The 16,360-nt window shown below is 34.0% G+C and overlaps 2 protein-coding genes across 3 annotated transcripts; both read left to right on the top strand.

Annotated features, from left to right (window-relative positions):
• The first annotated feature begins 1,574 nt into the window (after positions 1-1,574).
• On the top strand, positions 1,575-7,762 carry LOC107740274 (cysteine and glycine-rich protein 1-like). Its single transcript, XM_016552654.1, has 6 exons — positions 1,575-1,641; positions 2,325-2,434; positions 4,247-4,415; positions 4,492-4,621; positions 4,968-5,061; positions 7,608-7,762. Exons 2-6 carry the CDS (start codon positions 2,326-2,328, stop codon positions 7,760-7,762), a joined length of 657 nt encoding a protein of 218 aa, XP_016408140.1. The 5' UTR covers positions 1,575-1,641; position 2,325.
• A 2,292-nt stretch (positions 7,763-10,054) lies between these two features.
• Positions 10,055-14,885, top strand: LOC107740252 (troponin I, slow skeletal muscle-like). 2 transcript variants are annotated; one of them, XM_016552613.1, is made up of 8 exons: positions 10,055-10,098; positions 11,189-11,216; positions 12,036-12,042; positions 12,218-12,259; positions 12,890-13,021; positions 13,306-13,395; positions 14,032-14,208; positions 14,322-14,885. In XM_016552613.1, exons 2-8 carry the CDS (start codon positions 11,209-11,211, stop codon positions 14,412-14,414), a joined length of 549 nt encoding a protein of 182 aa, XP_016408099.1. In that variant the 5' UTR covers positions 10,055-10,098; positions 11,189-11,208; the 3' UTR covers positions 14,415-14,885. The 2 variants fall into 2 exon arrangements, with proteins under 2 accessions (XP_016408099.1, XP_016408100.1); XM_016552614.1 differs by lacking the exons at positions 10,055-10,098; positions 11,189-11,216; positions 12,036-12,042; positions 12,218-12,259 and adding an exon at positions 12,597-12,681.
• Positions 14,886-16,360: the final 1,475 nt, after the last annotated feature.

The following is a 16,360-nucleotide window of genomic DNA, read 5'->3' as shown; positions in this document are numbered from 1 at the left end:
GCAGGCTCACAGGCTCTTGGCAGAGACAGAATATGTGTGCTGTAATATTCATGTGCAGCTGTGAACAAGCAGCACGAGGAGAAACCAGAGTTAAATTATAGTAAAACTTATAGAGAGAAAAGTGGTATCATGCTTTGATATATATACACACATACCAGGGCACAATTTGATTACCATATATGCATTTCATGGTAATTAAATGTTACTGTAAGATAATTTTACAAGAATAACATTTTATTATCATTTTACCATACTACTTTGCCAATATGATTTTCCCTTGTTTTGGTTTTACAAATCCAAACCAATATCCAACTAACTAACTAACTAACCAACTAACTTTAACTAACCAATATTTACCTTTTATTTGTTACTTGACAAGGACAGATGCGTAATATTCACGCACAGCTGTGAACGTGGAAGACACATACAAAAAAGCAGACAACAAGCACTTTCTAACTAAAACTAATCAACATACTAAAACTAACTAACCTGCTTTATTTCTTAACTGTCTAACTAATCGGCTTTATTTCCTAACAACTAACTAAATAGCTAACTAACTAAAAAGCTAAACAACTAGCTTTATTTCCTAACTATCTAACTAACCTGCTTTATTTCTTAACTATATAACTAATCTGCTTTATTTCCTTACTAACAACTAGCTAACTAGCTTTATTTTTCAACTAACTAATCTGCATTATTTCCTAACTAACCAATTTGTTTCATTTCCTAACTAACAACTACTAGCTTACTAGCTTTTTTTCTTGATTAACTACTCTGCTTTATATCCTAACTAACAAATAACTTTATTTCTTAACTAACCAATCTGTTTTATTTCGTAACTATCAACTAACTAAATACTAGCTTACTAGCTTTATTTCTTTACTAACTACTCTGCTTTAGTTCCTAAGTAACTTTGTTTCTGAACTAATTGGTGGTGTGTTTCCCAAAAGCAACAATGGTCACAACAATGGTTGATTCCCTAACTAACTAACCAACCAACTAACTAATATGCTTTATTTCTTAACCAGCTAACTAACTAGCTGACTTTCTTCCGCTTCTCATTTCCTGACGAGTTTTGGGCTCCAGCAGGTCCAGCTGTGTTTCATTGTGTTGGAATGAGGAGGGTGAGGGACTCCAGTCCTAACAAACACACGTGCAAGCTTTTCACGGGTCAATACAACACTGCATGTCTTCCCGAAAGCATTACAGTTCTGAAAATAATAGACATAAACTGTATGGTAAATACAAACTGATTCATGGCGATTCTAGTTTGTTTGGTAAATCAACTGTTAAAGATTTAAGAAGAGATGTACATTGACTACTAATTGTTAGTTGGGCATAGTAAATTGATGCCAGATAGCTAGATAGTATAGTATAGTAGTAAAAATCATCAACTTGCTATGGCTACCTAACAATATATAACATAATAGACATAAATCACTGTCAAATAGTGATTTGAGAAAAGCCAGATAGGTTAGATATGACTCTCTCTCTCTCTCTCTCTCTTTCGTGTTTTGCATCTGTTTTCCCTCCAGCTCCTCATCACTTCATCAGTCTCTCATCCTCTCTGGACTCATCTGAGGACTCAGACTCTGCTGTACACTCCAGACTCTCTCTTCTAGTGACTAGCTATCACTGCAGGTAAGAGCTTTACTATTACTCTCCATAAACTAATGTTTTTGTAACAGTGGGAAAGACAGAACGCCCGTGTCTTGAACCTTTATCCAGGTTTGATATCAGATGCACAGTCTGTATAGAGTATATAACACTTTACAACAAGCTCCCATTTGTTAATGTTACTTAATACATTAGCTAAAATGAACTATCAATTAACAATACATGCTCTTTATCTTAGTTTATGTTGGTTAATAAAAATACTATTCTTTGTTATTTGTTCATGTGAGCTCACAGTGCATTAACTAAAGTTTCCAGATACAACTTTTGATTAAATAAAACATATTCGTGAATGTTGAAATTGACATTAATAACTGTTTTAATTGTTAGTTCATGTTAGCTAATGTTAACCAATGAAACCCTATTGTAAAGTATTACAAAGTAACATAAATCATCCATAATTATGTGCATATTCTTCCATGACTTACAAAAACCAGCATGTAGCCATTTTATTGTACTTTAAAAACAATGGCAATGACAAATGATCTTTTATCCAGTCAAAATGTATCTTCATATAAAAAGAATTGAATTGAAACTGTGAAAACACATAAACAGAAATTGCAAAAATGATATGCAAATGCAATAAAGCCTGATGCATTTGTGAAGCAATTTGTGCATGTTTTAAAGTCTGCATGCATTAATACTGTCAGGATGCCGCTGGGAGGAGGAAACAAGTGTGGCTGCTGTAAGAAGACGGTGTATTTCGCAGAGGAGGTTCAGTGTGAAGGACAAAGCTTCCACAAGTCCTGCTTTCTGTGCAGTAAGTCACACACACACACACACACACACACACAGCTGACACAGCTCATGCTCTGTATTCACATCACAATATGTGAACTAACGTGAGAGGTGGGAGCAGATGTTCAAGCTCAAGCGGGGAAATCTATTAGAGACAGACACATATGGATACACACATGTTCACCTGACACCTTCAGTGCTCTAATGGGGTATTTTAAGCAGAAAGGATGTGCATGTGAGCCTGAGATTCTCCTTGTGGAAATGGGTGGTGAGGGTTAGTCCTGCAGAGAGAGGGTGTTACCCGGAAAATGGAAAATTATTCATGCAGATGGTCATATATAGCATGGAAAATATAATATATTGTTTTTGGACAAAACTGTCAGCTGTGAATGTGATAGCATGATGCCAGCCCAGAGGAAATTCTTATTTTGTTATATAGTTTGTTCTTCTTTGGGCACAAATCTCCACAAATACTGCCAGTGGATCTCATTTATGATTTTTATTTTTTTGTCCTAAAAAAAGGCTTTTTTCCCCCAAAAAATTACATTTATTTAATTGCTTGCTTAACTGTACCAGTATATTTCTAGTATTATAGTTTTAATTATTTATTTTAACATTTTTCATAGGCTATTTCTTTTAAATTTTACACAAAGTTTTCAGAAAGTTCAGTCATTTTTGTTCATTTGTTCTTAAATATACCTATTTAGTTATTGTACTACATGAAGTTAAAAAGTTAAAAAATAATAAGTTTAAGTTTTGTGTCTTTTATTTATTTTATTCCAACAACATTTTTTTTCTTTTTTTGTATGGTTTTAGTTTTAGTTAACTGTAATAACCCTGAATTGTACACACAGATAATTAATAGTAGTTTGTGCTTATGAATGACTGACAAAGTGTTCTTTTATTATTGAGATACTAGTTTTTTATTAATATTTAGTTTTGTTTTTTTTTCATTTTTAGAGAAAGTTTTAGTAATTTTGTTGTATTGTCATTTTTGCTCTTCTTAAATATATTTATTGTGTTTTCATACATTTTGATTTCAGTTTTAGTTTTAGTTATTGTAATAAATCAAGTAATAACCGTTGGATCATTAGCAGTAGTTTGTGCTTCTGACCTAATGACGAAAGTCCTCGAGCGGGAAGCTGACATGAGTTTGGAAATGAGACTGAGCAGCAAGTAAATCTTTCCTGTTTAACAGCATGTCCATATTAGGTGTTGCACAAACGAACATCCCGGTGGATTCATCTGCCTTTTATGGCTGCACATCATCTGCATCTGACAGCAGATCTGTGGAACAAATGGATGTTTATGTGTAGATGACACTTGCAGACACACTTACATTGATGATGCACCAAATGCTCAAAGTTATTATGTCACCAAACAGTAGGGAGAGTGTATATGTTTAAAGTTGTGTTTTTAATACCTCCGTTTTTTTCCAGATGCTTCTCCAGAGAAAAGAGTTTCAGACGAGATCTCAACAGTCTCAAACTGTGCTCAGATTAGCAGGGACACAAATGTTTGCCTCAAAATTCAGATATCTCAATATGGACTCCATACATTTCTCCTCAAATTCACTGTTACTTATGACACGACCAAACTGAGATCCATTTTATAGCTCGTATACTCTTACTGTATCACCAGTAAGTTTGAATCAGTTATTGATTTTCAGGAGTCATGAACTGCATTTCTAATTTTATAATGTTTCTGTGAGAAGTTTGTAATATATGAAAAAGCAAGCATTTATTTTGCTCTGAAGTGCAACATTATCTACAAAGCAAACTGTCTAATGCATAACAGTGTGTTGATTATGCATGTGCATCTATGTTGACTGCAGTGGTGTGCAGAAAGAATCTGGACAGCACAACAGTCACTGTGCATCAGGACGAGATCTACTGCAAGTCCTGCTATGGCAAGAAATACGGCCCAAAAGGCTACGGCTTCGGTGGGGGAGCGGGAACCCTCAGCATGGACACGGGCGAAGCTCTGGGAATCAAACCGGCCGGGTTAGTAGGATGTTTTCATTTGCATTGTGTCTTTACCAGTGTGCATTAAAGTAGCCGGTTTGCATTTGTCTCACAGACAAGCATCTCATCGTGCAACCAACAACCCTAACCCGTCAAAGTCTGCGCAGAAGCTCGGCGGTTCGGACGCTTGCCCTCGCTGTGGAAGCGCCGTGTACGCGGCAGAGAAGGTGGTTGGAGGGGGAAACGTGAGTTCGTTTTTCTTGACTAGACTTGTGGAGATACTCTCACTTTGCCCCGGGCTTATCGCCTTACCAAACTGGTTAACCCAACTATGTATTCATTTAACTGATTGTTTTGGCTTGGCTGCCAAAATAGTCTCATCATCGACTACTACAAACAATGCAATGCAAACATAATAACACCGTGTCCTCACCTGCCCTCATATGAAAGCCAAGTGATGCTGCCAAATCACTGCCAATCCCAACATGTCTGATGTTTTATATACTGCCAAACAGCTTGACATGACAATAAAAACAAACTAAATGACCGTGACTAACGACATTTCGGGGCATCACTTTTCATCTCCTTTAGTCTTGGCATAAGAGCTGCTTCAGATGTGCAAAGTGTGGAAAGAGTCTGGAGTCCACAACTCTAGCAGATAAAGACGGAGAGATTTACTGTAAAGGTCAGTATCAAATATCATGCATACAGGTGTGTATGTTTATTCAGTATTAAGATATTCAGGATTTGTTCAGAAATAGGCAGAAATTTAAACAATAAAGAACATTTACATCTATATTCATAATAATATGTATTGATATTTATATCATTTAGATTTAGAATAACATTATTTATTTTAATATTATAATATTACTGTATATATGTTATTTATAATATTGATCTAATGAATATTTAAACTTATGTTGATAATAATGTTATTTATTTAATGTCTCTATATAATTTATATTCATAACAACATTTTAATATTATTTAAATGTAATATTATATTTTTATAGCATTTCTATTCTAACAGAATATTTACATTTCTATTGATAATACTGTTATTTATTTAATCTGTATTTATATTTATAATAACACTATTTTATTATTTATATTTAATATTATACTTAATATTCATAAAATTTATAATATTTACATTTAATATATATTGGTCAGGGAGCTGGTGCTCTGGCTCACGCTCAGTAGAAATACAGCTGACGTCGGTGAACCCAGAAGGACAGACTGGTCACTTTCATGAGAAATATATGTTTGATAAATGTTATGCACACACATATATATAAATGCCTAATTTGGTGTTCAGTTTATACTAAATCCAATAAACAGTTTTATTGTGAAATCCAAATATTATTATCAACTGACATTTTTCCAAATAATAAAACTGGGTTATTTTTACGTGTACTGGGATTTAGTATTTTTAATTTGAGTATTTTCTCTGACTGGGCTATATGCCGTGCATTATGCTATGATAACTAACAATGCAAGAATGCAATTATAATTTGAACAAATACGACTTAAACATTTTTTTGTAAACAGACGGTTGAATGCGCTCTCAGATGACTGGCTTGTTTTGTCCATGACATCACACACACATCAAAAACACAAGTGTGATGAGAACAAAGCGTGTTTATGTCTCTGAGCCTGTCACGGGCCTGATCGAATCACACCATCACAGAGAGCGCAACGCTTTCATCTAGAGACTAAAGACTGACAAACTCAGAATTAAACAATGAAAACGAATAAACAAAACTGGTCTGGAAACAGAAGGCTATTCCCACCATCATCAATGAAACATCTGCCAGAAGCAAAAACACAAGCTATGCTAAGAATTCAAGTTTATGCCAAGTGAATCAATAGAATATGCAGAAATACACATTACATAGCAATGAACATTTCAAATAGCAGTATGTTTTTGAGTCATGACCTCACTACTGTATGTTGTATGTTTAATTTAGTGAGTTTTTAATTTTTGAGCATTTAATACTACATTCATATATTATTTAATGTAAAAAAATGTCAACTTTTGGAAGTTTGATTTAATAATGAGTCAAAGAGATATGTTAAAATGAAATTGAGCTGAACTGAACATTAAACACAACCATTATGTCTCACTGAAGAAGTATAAAACTGCCACCAGATGGTGCCACATTTTATTCTACTAGTGAAAACACAATTTTACATTTCTGTGACATTGTGAATTCCAGGTGTTTTCAATTCACAAATAACAATTTGCATATTTTTCTTCGGTTAATGCAACTAAAAATTGTTCCACTCTCTACACACAGAAAGACTAGCCTGAGTCTGGCCTGTGTTTTTACAAGTGCTCAACAGTTTATAAAAAGCAGGTGATAATTGGCTGTCTGGAGGGTCTGAATTTTTAACAGTCCCAGAGTGAAGAATGATTCTATTAAACTACAGCAGAAGAGACTGGGGCTAGTTGTCACACAGGGAAGGTCTTCATGTCTGTAAAGATGTGATTTTGAGGAAAAAAGTCAAATTTCTTCAAGTGCAAAACTGATATATTTTGTCCTTTTAAACTAATATATATGTGTACACATTCATATTAAGTTGTCAAAAGTGTTTTATATGATACAATTCTATCATTTAAAATTTATTTCATATTTATTATATTATTTTATAAATATTAATTTCATAAATATATTATAAATATTGCACATATAATATTTGATATATTTCTATTGTAGATTTTATATTTTTATACAAATAACTACATTATTTGAAAATGAATAAAATTACTTAGCAGAAAGTCAGCTAAAAGGTCATTTATAACGAGTCTATAATACATACAAAATACATGTTTATTTTTTAAATTCCTTTTTCATATTTCTAAAAAGGTATTCTTCTCAAATAAACATCAATATCTTATACCCCATATAATGTGACAACATGCCTCACCATATAACATATACATATATATATATATATATATATATACATATACATATTTTTATTTATTTTTTATTTTTTTGCTGGTCTCCGTTAAATGAAAATGATCAATAATTTCTGTAGCCAATACTTTAAGGTTTTTGCGTATACAAAAACTGACAAATAAACCCACCCTGGAAAAAGTGTGACAACTGTCTTCATCACACATAAAAGACATGACAAAAAAATCCTCTATAGGCAAAAAAATAACACGAGCACATATTAAATGATGCTTAATCCTCTCACACCAATGTTCAATATCAACAGCGGCTCTAAATGCGGTACAATCACGACCGACATGCAGCATCTATAATCCTGGGTTTCCACATCAGCCAAGAACCAAATCCAGCAGAGCCCATCATGAGAGTAAACAGGACAGGTGTTACCCGCAGACTGACCCTTCTAGAGCTCTCTACAGCTAGCAATGTAGGAAGCCCTTTTGACACAATACCAGCATCTGAGTCATGTTACAATACCTGCATGATGGAAGATCTTATATTTTATGTCTCTCAGAATGCAGGTCCTGGAAATGATGCTCAAATCGACAAGCAGATAAGACACATCTACACACCCACACAAACACAATACAGCCAAGAAACAGCATTGTTTCGAATGCTTTCCGCAACCAGAGAGAGTTTGGTAACATGGTTACAGAGACAAAAACAAGCAAGAATGCAAATTCAGGGAATATTTTATCACTTATAATGGAAATCTATGTGGCAAGACACTCTATTTTGAAAGTACAAGGCCTGATAAAGCCGGTAATCTCTCTGACCTGGAAGGATGTTGTATAACTGCAAAGTACACCTGGAGAAAGCCAGCAAAACGCGCAGATAAAAGCATTGCATGCATGCATTTATCTCGAGACATCAAAATAGCTTTTAGTATCTCACAAACACCAGAGTGGCGTTAACAGCTGTCTAACTGCTCTATGTTTAGCTATGCCAACCTATGGGCAACTTTGAATTCCCGTCATAATCTCTCACAGAGATTATTGTTGTCTACAGTTAATATTTTAATCAGACGCAGGGTCAAACACAGAGCATGGTTCCACTGATACAGCAAATCAATGTGACAGAATAAAAAAATAACAATAATAATCTAAAAAAATCTCATCTCAAAAATTATGATAGGAAAGGCAAAACCCATGAAGTAAAGTTTATCCCTAAAGCAAATTGTTACTGAAAAAAACAGACTTAGGAGATAATCTTCATCTTATGCAAAACTCAAAGGAAGACTTTAATGCTCAGATGTTGCTCTTTTATAGCTTATGACTTCATTATAGACTTCATTTAATTCTCAATTTATTTTCATTACTTTCAGATGTTTCTTCTAAAATTCCAATGGAAAAACAAATGAGAACAGTCGTTATCATACAATAAGTTTGTGGCTATAAAAGTAATATAGATAGCAGATACTTTGATTTTAGGAGAATTTAATGAGATATGTTTCAAATATCTGCCATTTGACTGCAGACTTTGGATTCTTGGCCAGTTTGAGACATTGTTGAGATCTCTTCCAAAACATCCAGGGCTTTTTCTCAGGAGAAACATCCTAGAAGCAGCAGATTGAATGTGTTTAAAATGATTATATAGATGCAAAAATGATTATACAAAAGGCAAAACTGATACCCATGAAGTGAAGTTTATCCCTAAAGTCAACTATTCGATAGATTATGAAGGATAATGTTCATTTTCTGAGAAAGCCAAAGGAAGATTTTAATGCTCAAAGATTTCTTTTTTATAACTCATGATACTTATTTCTCAGTTATGCTTCATTTAAGTATCAACTTCCTTTTACAAATGAGATCAATATTTATTGCACAGTAAGTTTGGAGCTACACTGTAAAAAGTTTTTCAAAATGAATAAAACAAAGATTATTGAAGCATGTTTTACAGGAAATACTATTTCAGTCTTTTTATCTCAAAATGTAATGTTTAATACAGTGTACTACCTGTCATTTATTTGTAATTATTTATGAAATTTACAAATTTCTGAGTGAAAATTGTGTCGAATTTACTTTGTAATAATTTTCAGTTGCTAATAATTTAAATTTCACAAATAATAAATAAATAGCAAGTAACACGCTGAAGTAAAACATGAAACTTTTAATGTAGAAATACTGAAATAGTATTTTATTGTAAAACCTTTTTTTATTTACAAATTATCTGTACAGTGCAGAGGCTTTTTCTAAAGAGTAACATCTGAGAAACTTAATGTGCTTTAAATGATCTTATGAATTCAAAAAGGAAAGTTTTTCCTTCTTCCAGTAAAGCTCATCCCTAAAGCAAATCGTTACTGATATACAGACAGATAAAACCAAAGAAGACTTTGTTGAGATCTCTTCCAAAACCCATGGGTTACTAGAGGCTTTTTCTCAGGAGAAGACCTGCTCTCAATGCTGTCTCGGAGAAACAGTAGAGATATTAAGATACCTCATTGTGGACATGTTAAAAAGATCAATGGAAATTTCTTTAAATGAAACAGTTTTATCTTCTAGTAAGCTAAATTAGGTTGTGAGACAGGCTCGAAGCATCATGAGGAACCACAGTCCACAGCTGTCTAACGGGCTGATAAGTGCCGCACAAGGCCTATCAACAACAGCCCTCCACAAGTGCTGGATAAAAGCTTTATGTGTGTGTGTGCACGCTAATAATATCATCCAGTAACAGGCCGAGGATGAACAATAAGAGGGTGTCTTAAAAAAGAGAGGCATTGTTCTAGAGCATCACTTCTCTGCCCATCTGAGCACCGCAAGGTAAGTTCATTCAGTTTGCTTCCATGTTAAGGAAAGTTAGCCTGCATTGCATTTTTCTTCATTTCTAAGAAGAATAAACCAAAAAAAAAAAAAAAAAATCTGAATACTGCATGGACGTTTCCTTCTCAATATCTGTTAATATGGCCAAATGTGTAACCAAATATTCAATATTACTGTCATCAAATGTAATGGTTCAAGGAATTGTCATTGGAAAAACCCATATTGATGTCAATACATGTGGTGAATATTACTCTTTCCTTTCATTTTATGTTTATTTATTTACAAAAGTGCTTTATGATTTATAATCTTTCTCCGTCTCCCAAATCACTTTGATTTTATCTCTCAGATCATTTAATTAAAAAATAACCCCTTTATCAAGCTGATTCAAACATTTACTTTTGGCCTTCCAGTACTGAGCTGCATAAAACCTCAATTTAAATTGCAGAAACCCAAAGCATCATAAAAACATTACTTTGGAAACCACCTTTGGCGTTTGGTTAAATAAACCTATCCAGTTCCAGATTTATGATGATATGCTCTTTCATTTTATTGCGTAATTTACCGTATTTGTTTTTGTAAGTGCTCTAGACCGGTTGAACATCATCAAGCGGAAACTTGGGCTGGGTTAAAGCCTCGGAAACTCTGGTGCGGGTCTATTTATGGTGCATTGCAAGTGGATATGGGCTGGAGAAAGCTGGGATTGTTATCTGTGCAGCATAGTTACCATGCCAAAATCACCGCGCCATGACAGGCGTCTGCCAACACCTTTTTCCCAATGGGTCCACTTCATCTGTGTGCACGGCCACTGTCAGGATTTTGAAGTGGTTAACAGATGCAGAACAAACGCCAAATCAATCAATTAGCAGCAGTTCATTTATTTTAAAAAGCAACACCTGAACGGTCGACATATCATTACCGCAATGATTTCAAGAGTCGAATACGTGAGGCTGCTGCTGTTAGAGTAAACAGGTATAATGACATCTGATTAGCACGTATGAATCTGGAAAAGCTGTCTGATACTTGAGCCCCTTGAAGATCCTCCCAATGGTCCTGCCCTTTGGAAACAAACGCCTTTATTTTTATCTCCTAGGTTGAATCGCCATTGTAAAGATGCCCGAGTGAGTATATTGTGTCTCTGCTTTCTGTTGTTCGTCATCTTAGACGTCTTACGGCTCTCTCTCGACAAATGTGCTCTATTCTTGGATTTACCGGTTGTGTTGTCTTTACTCAAGGCCTTAGAATTAATGAAGGCTGATTAGGAGTCTGTGAATACAATGGAGCCCAAAAATCTGAGACCACACTGAAACTCTGAGAAACAAAATGATTTAAAAAAAGATTCTACACTATTTCTGGGTCACCTATTAATAATCAAATAAATAATTAATTAATTAAATAATTTGTTTTGCTTCTTGATTCTCAATTTATGCCAAATATCTTGGACAATCAGGTTTTGTTCATATCATCTTAAGCAATTAAAAAAAAAAAAAAAAAAAACAATTGTGTAGGATTTCCAATTTTCACTCAGAAACTGCTAGTAAATTTAACAAATAATATAAAGAAAATAAAGAAATGCAGTCACACATTGAATTTAACATAACATTTTTAAGTAGAAAGACTGAAATGGTAAAACATACTTAAATTAGACAAATAATTACATTTTCATTATTAATTTTATTATTACGTTCTTGTAAAACACTCCAATAATCTTTGATTTATTTGTAACTTTGAAAAATAATTTAGTGTATCAAATTATTTTCACTCCAATTCCTTTATTATAAAAATCACTATAATATTATTAAAAATTTATTAATTTGAGGAATGCTAAATAAAAGCATTTTCTCTTTGTGGTCTTAGACTTTTGGACATCAAACTAAAAGCTTTGTTATTAATAGGAATCATATTTTATGATCTAATTGTGTGTTTTTATTCTTTTGCAGGCAAGAGGTGAGAGTGACAAGCCATCACTGAATGCCACTTTTTCAATACTTTTTTTTCTGATCTACCAGCAAACTAATCTACTGTAACCATAACAAATAATATTTTGATGTGAGAATGATAGTATATGACAGCATAAATAATGTCTGCTCTATATAACCAATGCTTATTTGAAATTTGATAGAAAAAGTCCAAGATCTCTGCATCTCGCAAGCTGATGCTTAAGGTAAAACTGCATTGCAAAAATTTTAATCATTTTCTTAAAACAACATGGCTAGTGTTTCCTGTACAAAATGACACATTTGTAGAGTGTTTTATTAAAATTCTCTTTGTGGTCTTAGACTTTTGGACATCAAACTAAAAGCTTTGTTATTAATAGGAATCATATTTTATGATCTAATTGTGTGTTTTTATTCTTTTGCAGGCAAGAGGTGAGAGTGACAAGCCATCACTGAATGCCACTTTTTCAATACTTTTTTTTCTGATCTACCAACAAACTAATCTACTGTAACCATAACAAATAATATTTTGATGTGAGAATGATAGTATATGACAGCATAAATAATGTCTGCTCTATATAACCAATGCTTATTTGAAATTTGATAGAAAAAGTCCAAGATCTCTGCATCTCGCAAGCTGATGCTTAAGGTACAACTGCATTGCAAAAATTGTAATCATTTTCTTAAAACAACATGGCCAGTGTTTCCTGTACAAAATGACACATTTGTAGAGTGTTTTATTAAAAAAATTTAATAAAGCAATATTTAGCAAGCATCACAAATTAAGAAAGTGCATTCAAAAGCTTTTGCTCCTAGCATATATTAGATGTTAAAGTGTGCATGTCTGTGTTCATCAGAGTCTTATGGTAGCTAAAGCAAAGGATGAGTTAGAGCAGGAGCTAGTAGATAAAGAGGCAGAGAAGGAGAGATATCTGGCTGAGAAAGCTCCTCCGCTACAGACGAGTGGCATGTCTTCCGCTGAGCTTCAGGTACATCATCCACAACACAAAATCACAAAACACTCTCATACTACTGATATTAATATAAATAAATTCCTTACAAAAAGTACCATGGTATTACCAAAAATTATAACATGGGAAACCATGTTTTTGGAAACTATAGTATCCTAAAAGTGCTATTTAAGAACCATGAATATTGTAAACAAACAATACAATATTCTGTATATATAAAATCATACTTCTAGAAAAACTTCTTTCACCATCAGCAGAAACAGCTGCAGGCATGTAAACACTATATTTGTTCTCTCTATCAGGAGCTGTGTCGGGAACTACACGTTAAAATCGGCGTGGTGGACGAGGAGCGCTACAATATCGAGGCTAAAGTGCTTCACAACACAAGAGAAGTAAAGAAACAGTTTAGCTCAACAACACACCACATCTGTAGGAAAATGAAATGTCTTTTTGGCCATTCACAATCAAAGCAACTTCCTGAACCAGACATGAAATAACAAGTTTCCAGTATTAATTTGTCAATACATATTTAAACCAAAAACACTATCCAACATATTTACTAAATCAGAACCGATTTAATATTTCACAGAGCACAACAATGAGTGCCTACTTATTCAACCTCGGTTGTGGAAGCATTTTTCCCATTCATTTTCTCTGTAGAATAAAAAAAAAATAAAAATTTCAACATTCCAAGATTAATCACAACAAAAAATGATTTAATTTAAAAATATGAAAATAAACAACAGAACATTTTATGAAAAACTGAAGAAAAAAAAAAGAATACAAATGAAGCATTGCAAGTAAAGTTGGGCATTTTAACATGGGGAGTCTATGGGATTGACTCCCTTTTGCAGCCAGCCTCTAGCGGCCAGTTGATGAATTACAGTTTAAGTCACTTCCTTGTTGGCTTCACGAGAGAGAGCGGGAAGGTTGCCGCTTGGTAAGAACATTACATCATATTCATACAAGAACCAAATTGCTCAATAATAACTAGCAAATGATGAAACTTTTAAACAAATCTGCTGCAGATCAAGGACCTGAACATCAAAGTCCTGGACCTGAGAGGCAAATTCAAGCGACCCACCCTGAGGAGAGTCCGAGTCTCCGCTGACGCCATCCTGCGCTCTCTGCTGGGCTCCAAACACAAGGTGTCCATGGACCTGAGAGCAAACCTCAAGTCCGTCAAGAAGGAAGACACAGAGAAGGTGGGCTGGGGGTCAATGGCATCCATTGTGGCTGAAATGAAAGAGTTAAGGTTACTCACACCTGTACAGTATTACGACATAATTCTGTTCTGCATTTGTGTGTCTCTTTGTAGGAAAAGACAGTGGAGGTCAGTGACTGGAGGAAGAACGTGGAGGCCATGTCTGGAATGGAAGGAAGGAAGAAAATGTTTGATGCAGCACAGTAAACGAGTGAACGCAATCAACATCTGCAAACATGCCAGTGTGTATAAGAGAACCTAAAGTTGACAGGAAGTCAAAATACACCATATTTACTTTACTACTACACATATTTTTTTTACTTTTACACGTGACTTTTTTTGGGCCAAGCTACAAAGATTAAAAATGCATCCCTCATTTTGTTAATGTGCTTCGAAAGCTTCAGATACACCTGAAATAAACTAAGAAACAGGAATGGATACATATTTATAAAATACCAAGTGATTTGTCAGTGTGTTCAATAAATACGTCAAATTAAAAGCCCTGTGATGAAATTGCCAGAAAGGGTTGAGCTTCACGTGAAAAGTGTCATCAACATTTTACTGTAAATAAATTGTGTAATTTGCAGATATCATGATTTATCATTTCATGTGAATGGTTTTAATGGACAAATGTTTGGTAAGGACTAAAGCTGAGGAGAAAATGACTAATAAAATTAAATTAGCAAATTAACTGGAAATTCAGTACTCCTTTCTGCTTTATAAAATGATTCATCCTGACTTATATGGTGTGTCTGTACAGGAAAACAGGATGTGCTGATAAGTGACTATTTCATTGGTTTTATAGTTGATTTAATTGCATTACACTCAAACAAAGAAGGGATTGTATTTTCTCAATATATTTAATAGAGTCTAATTTCATCTTGAATACGAGTAAAGATGAAGACCATCAGTAAAATCCTAGCTCCTACACTTACCAGCTGCTAGAGGGCAGTATTTACCTGCTAGAACTTATTGTATTAAAATAAACTATATTTATTTACTTATAGACTATTTGATCTATATTTATTTAATAGCTTTCCTGTAGCGCAAACAGTACAGCATGGTGCCAGCAACCACAAGGTCATGGGTTTGATTCCCAGGAAAAACGAGAACTTATTAAAGGTAAATGGGTACCTTGAATGCAATGCATGTCTCTTTGGATAAAAGCATCTGCCAAATGCATGTACCATGTATGATCATTAGTAGTAATAGAAGCTGAAAGCAAGCATATTTATTCTTATGATGAAAATTATGTTTATGACGCGACAGCTCCTAATACCCTTCAAAATGTTCAAATTATCACCAAATAGGGTTTCACAGTTTGAAATAAATAAATAAATAAATATATATATATATATATATATGTAAAACCCAGAAACCAAAACATTGATGTTAAGAAGTTGAAAATAAAACATCATTCTTTTTTAATCTCTAAAGAAGATCCATAAAACAACTCAACTATAGTGGAAATTACCCAGTTTAAAGAAACAGTCAAGAACTTTTATTCTTAGGAGTGCATTGAAAATAAATAATTGACAGTGATCTTTAGAAAGCTTCACTCTAAAAAATGCTGGGTTAAAAAGGGACAAACCCAGCTATTGGGTTGTTTTGAACCCAACCGCTGGGTCAAAACAACCTGGTTATATTTAACCCAGCATTTTTTAGAGTGTTCTTAAGTCATACTTGAAACTGAAAAACTGCATAAAAAGCAAGGCCAAAGACATTCATCCAAAACATGTCCAAACACATAACCAGCTGTAAAAGACCAACAAAACCAGTTACTAAGGCCAAACACTGCTCACTGTCCATGACGTGCACACAAGGTCAGTGTCGAAAAGGTGAAACATTTCATGATTTAATTTTTGTGACATTCACCCATTCCTGGTCACATGACTCACCTCTGAAATATGAAAGATCTGCCTTTATGTCCCTCACATTACCTCTGCATTCACTAGTAGAACACAATGAAGTTTTACTCTAGTGCTGGATTAACCGTCTGAATAGTGTTTCCAACCCAGTACAGTTCTGCATTCATTGTGCCGAGTTTCTTCATTCATCTTTCTTTTATCAAACGACTTAGCAAATAACATGTTTTAAGAGCAGGTCAGTTAAAGAGTGTTTCTTCTTGAATGAGCAAGTGAGGACAGGAAGAC

The sequence above is a fragment of the Sinocyclocheilus rhinocerous genome, unplaced genomic scaffold (assembly GCF_001515625.1).
Source record: "Sinocyclocheilus rhinocerous isolate Xijiao unplaced genomic scaffold, SAMN03320098_v1.1 scaffold795, whole genome shotgun sequence".
Taxonomy (NCBI): domain Eukaryota; kingdom Metazoa; phylum Chordata; class Actinopteri; order Cypriniformes; family Cyprinidae; genus Sinocyclocheilus; species Sinocyclocheilus rhinocerous.
The sequence above is the reverse complement of the archived record's forward strand: the minus strand, read 5'-3'. Positions and strand labels throughout refer to the sequence as shown.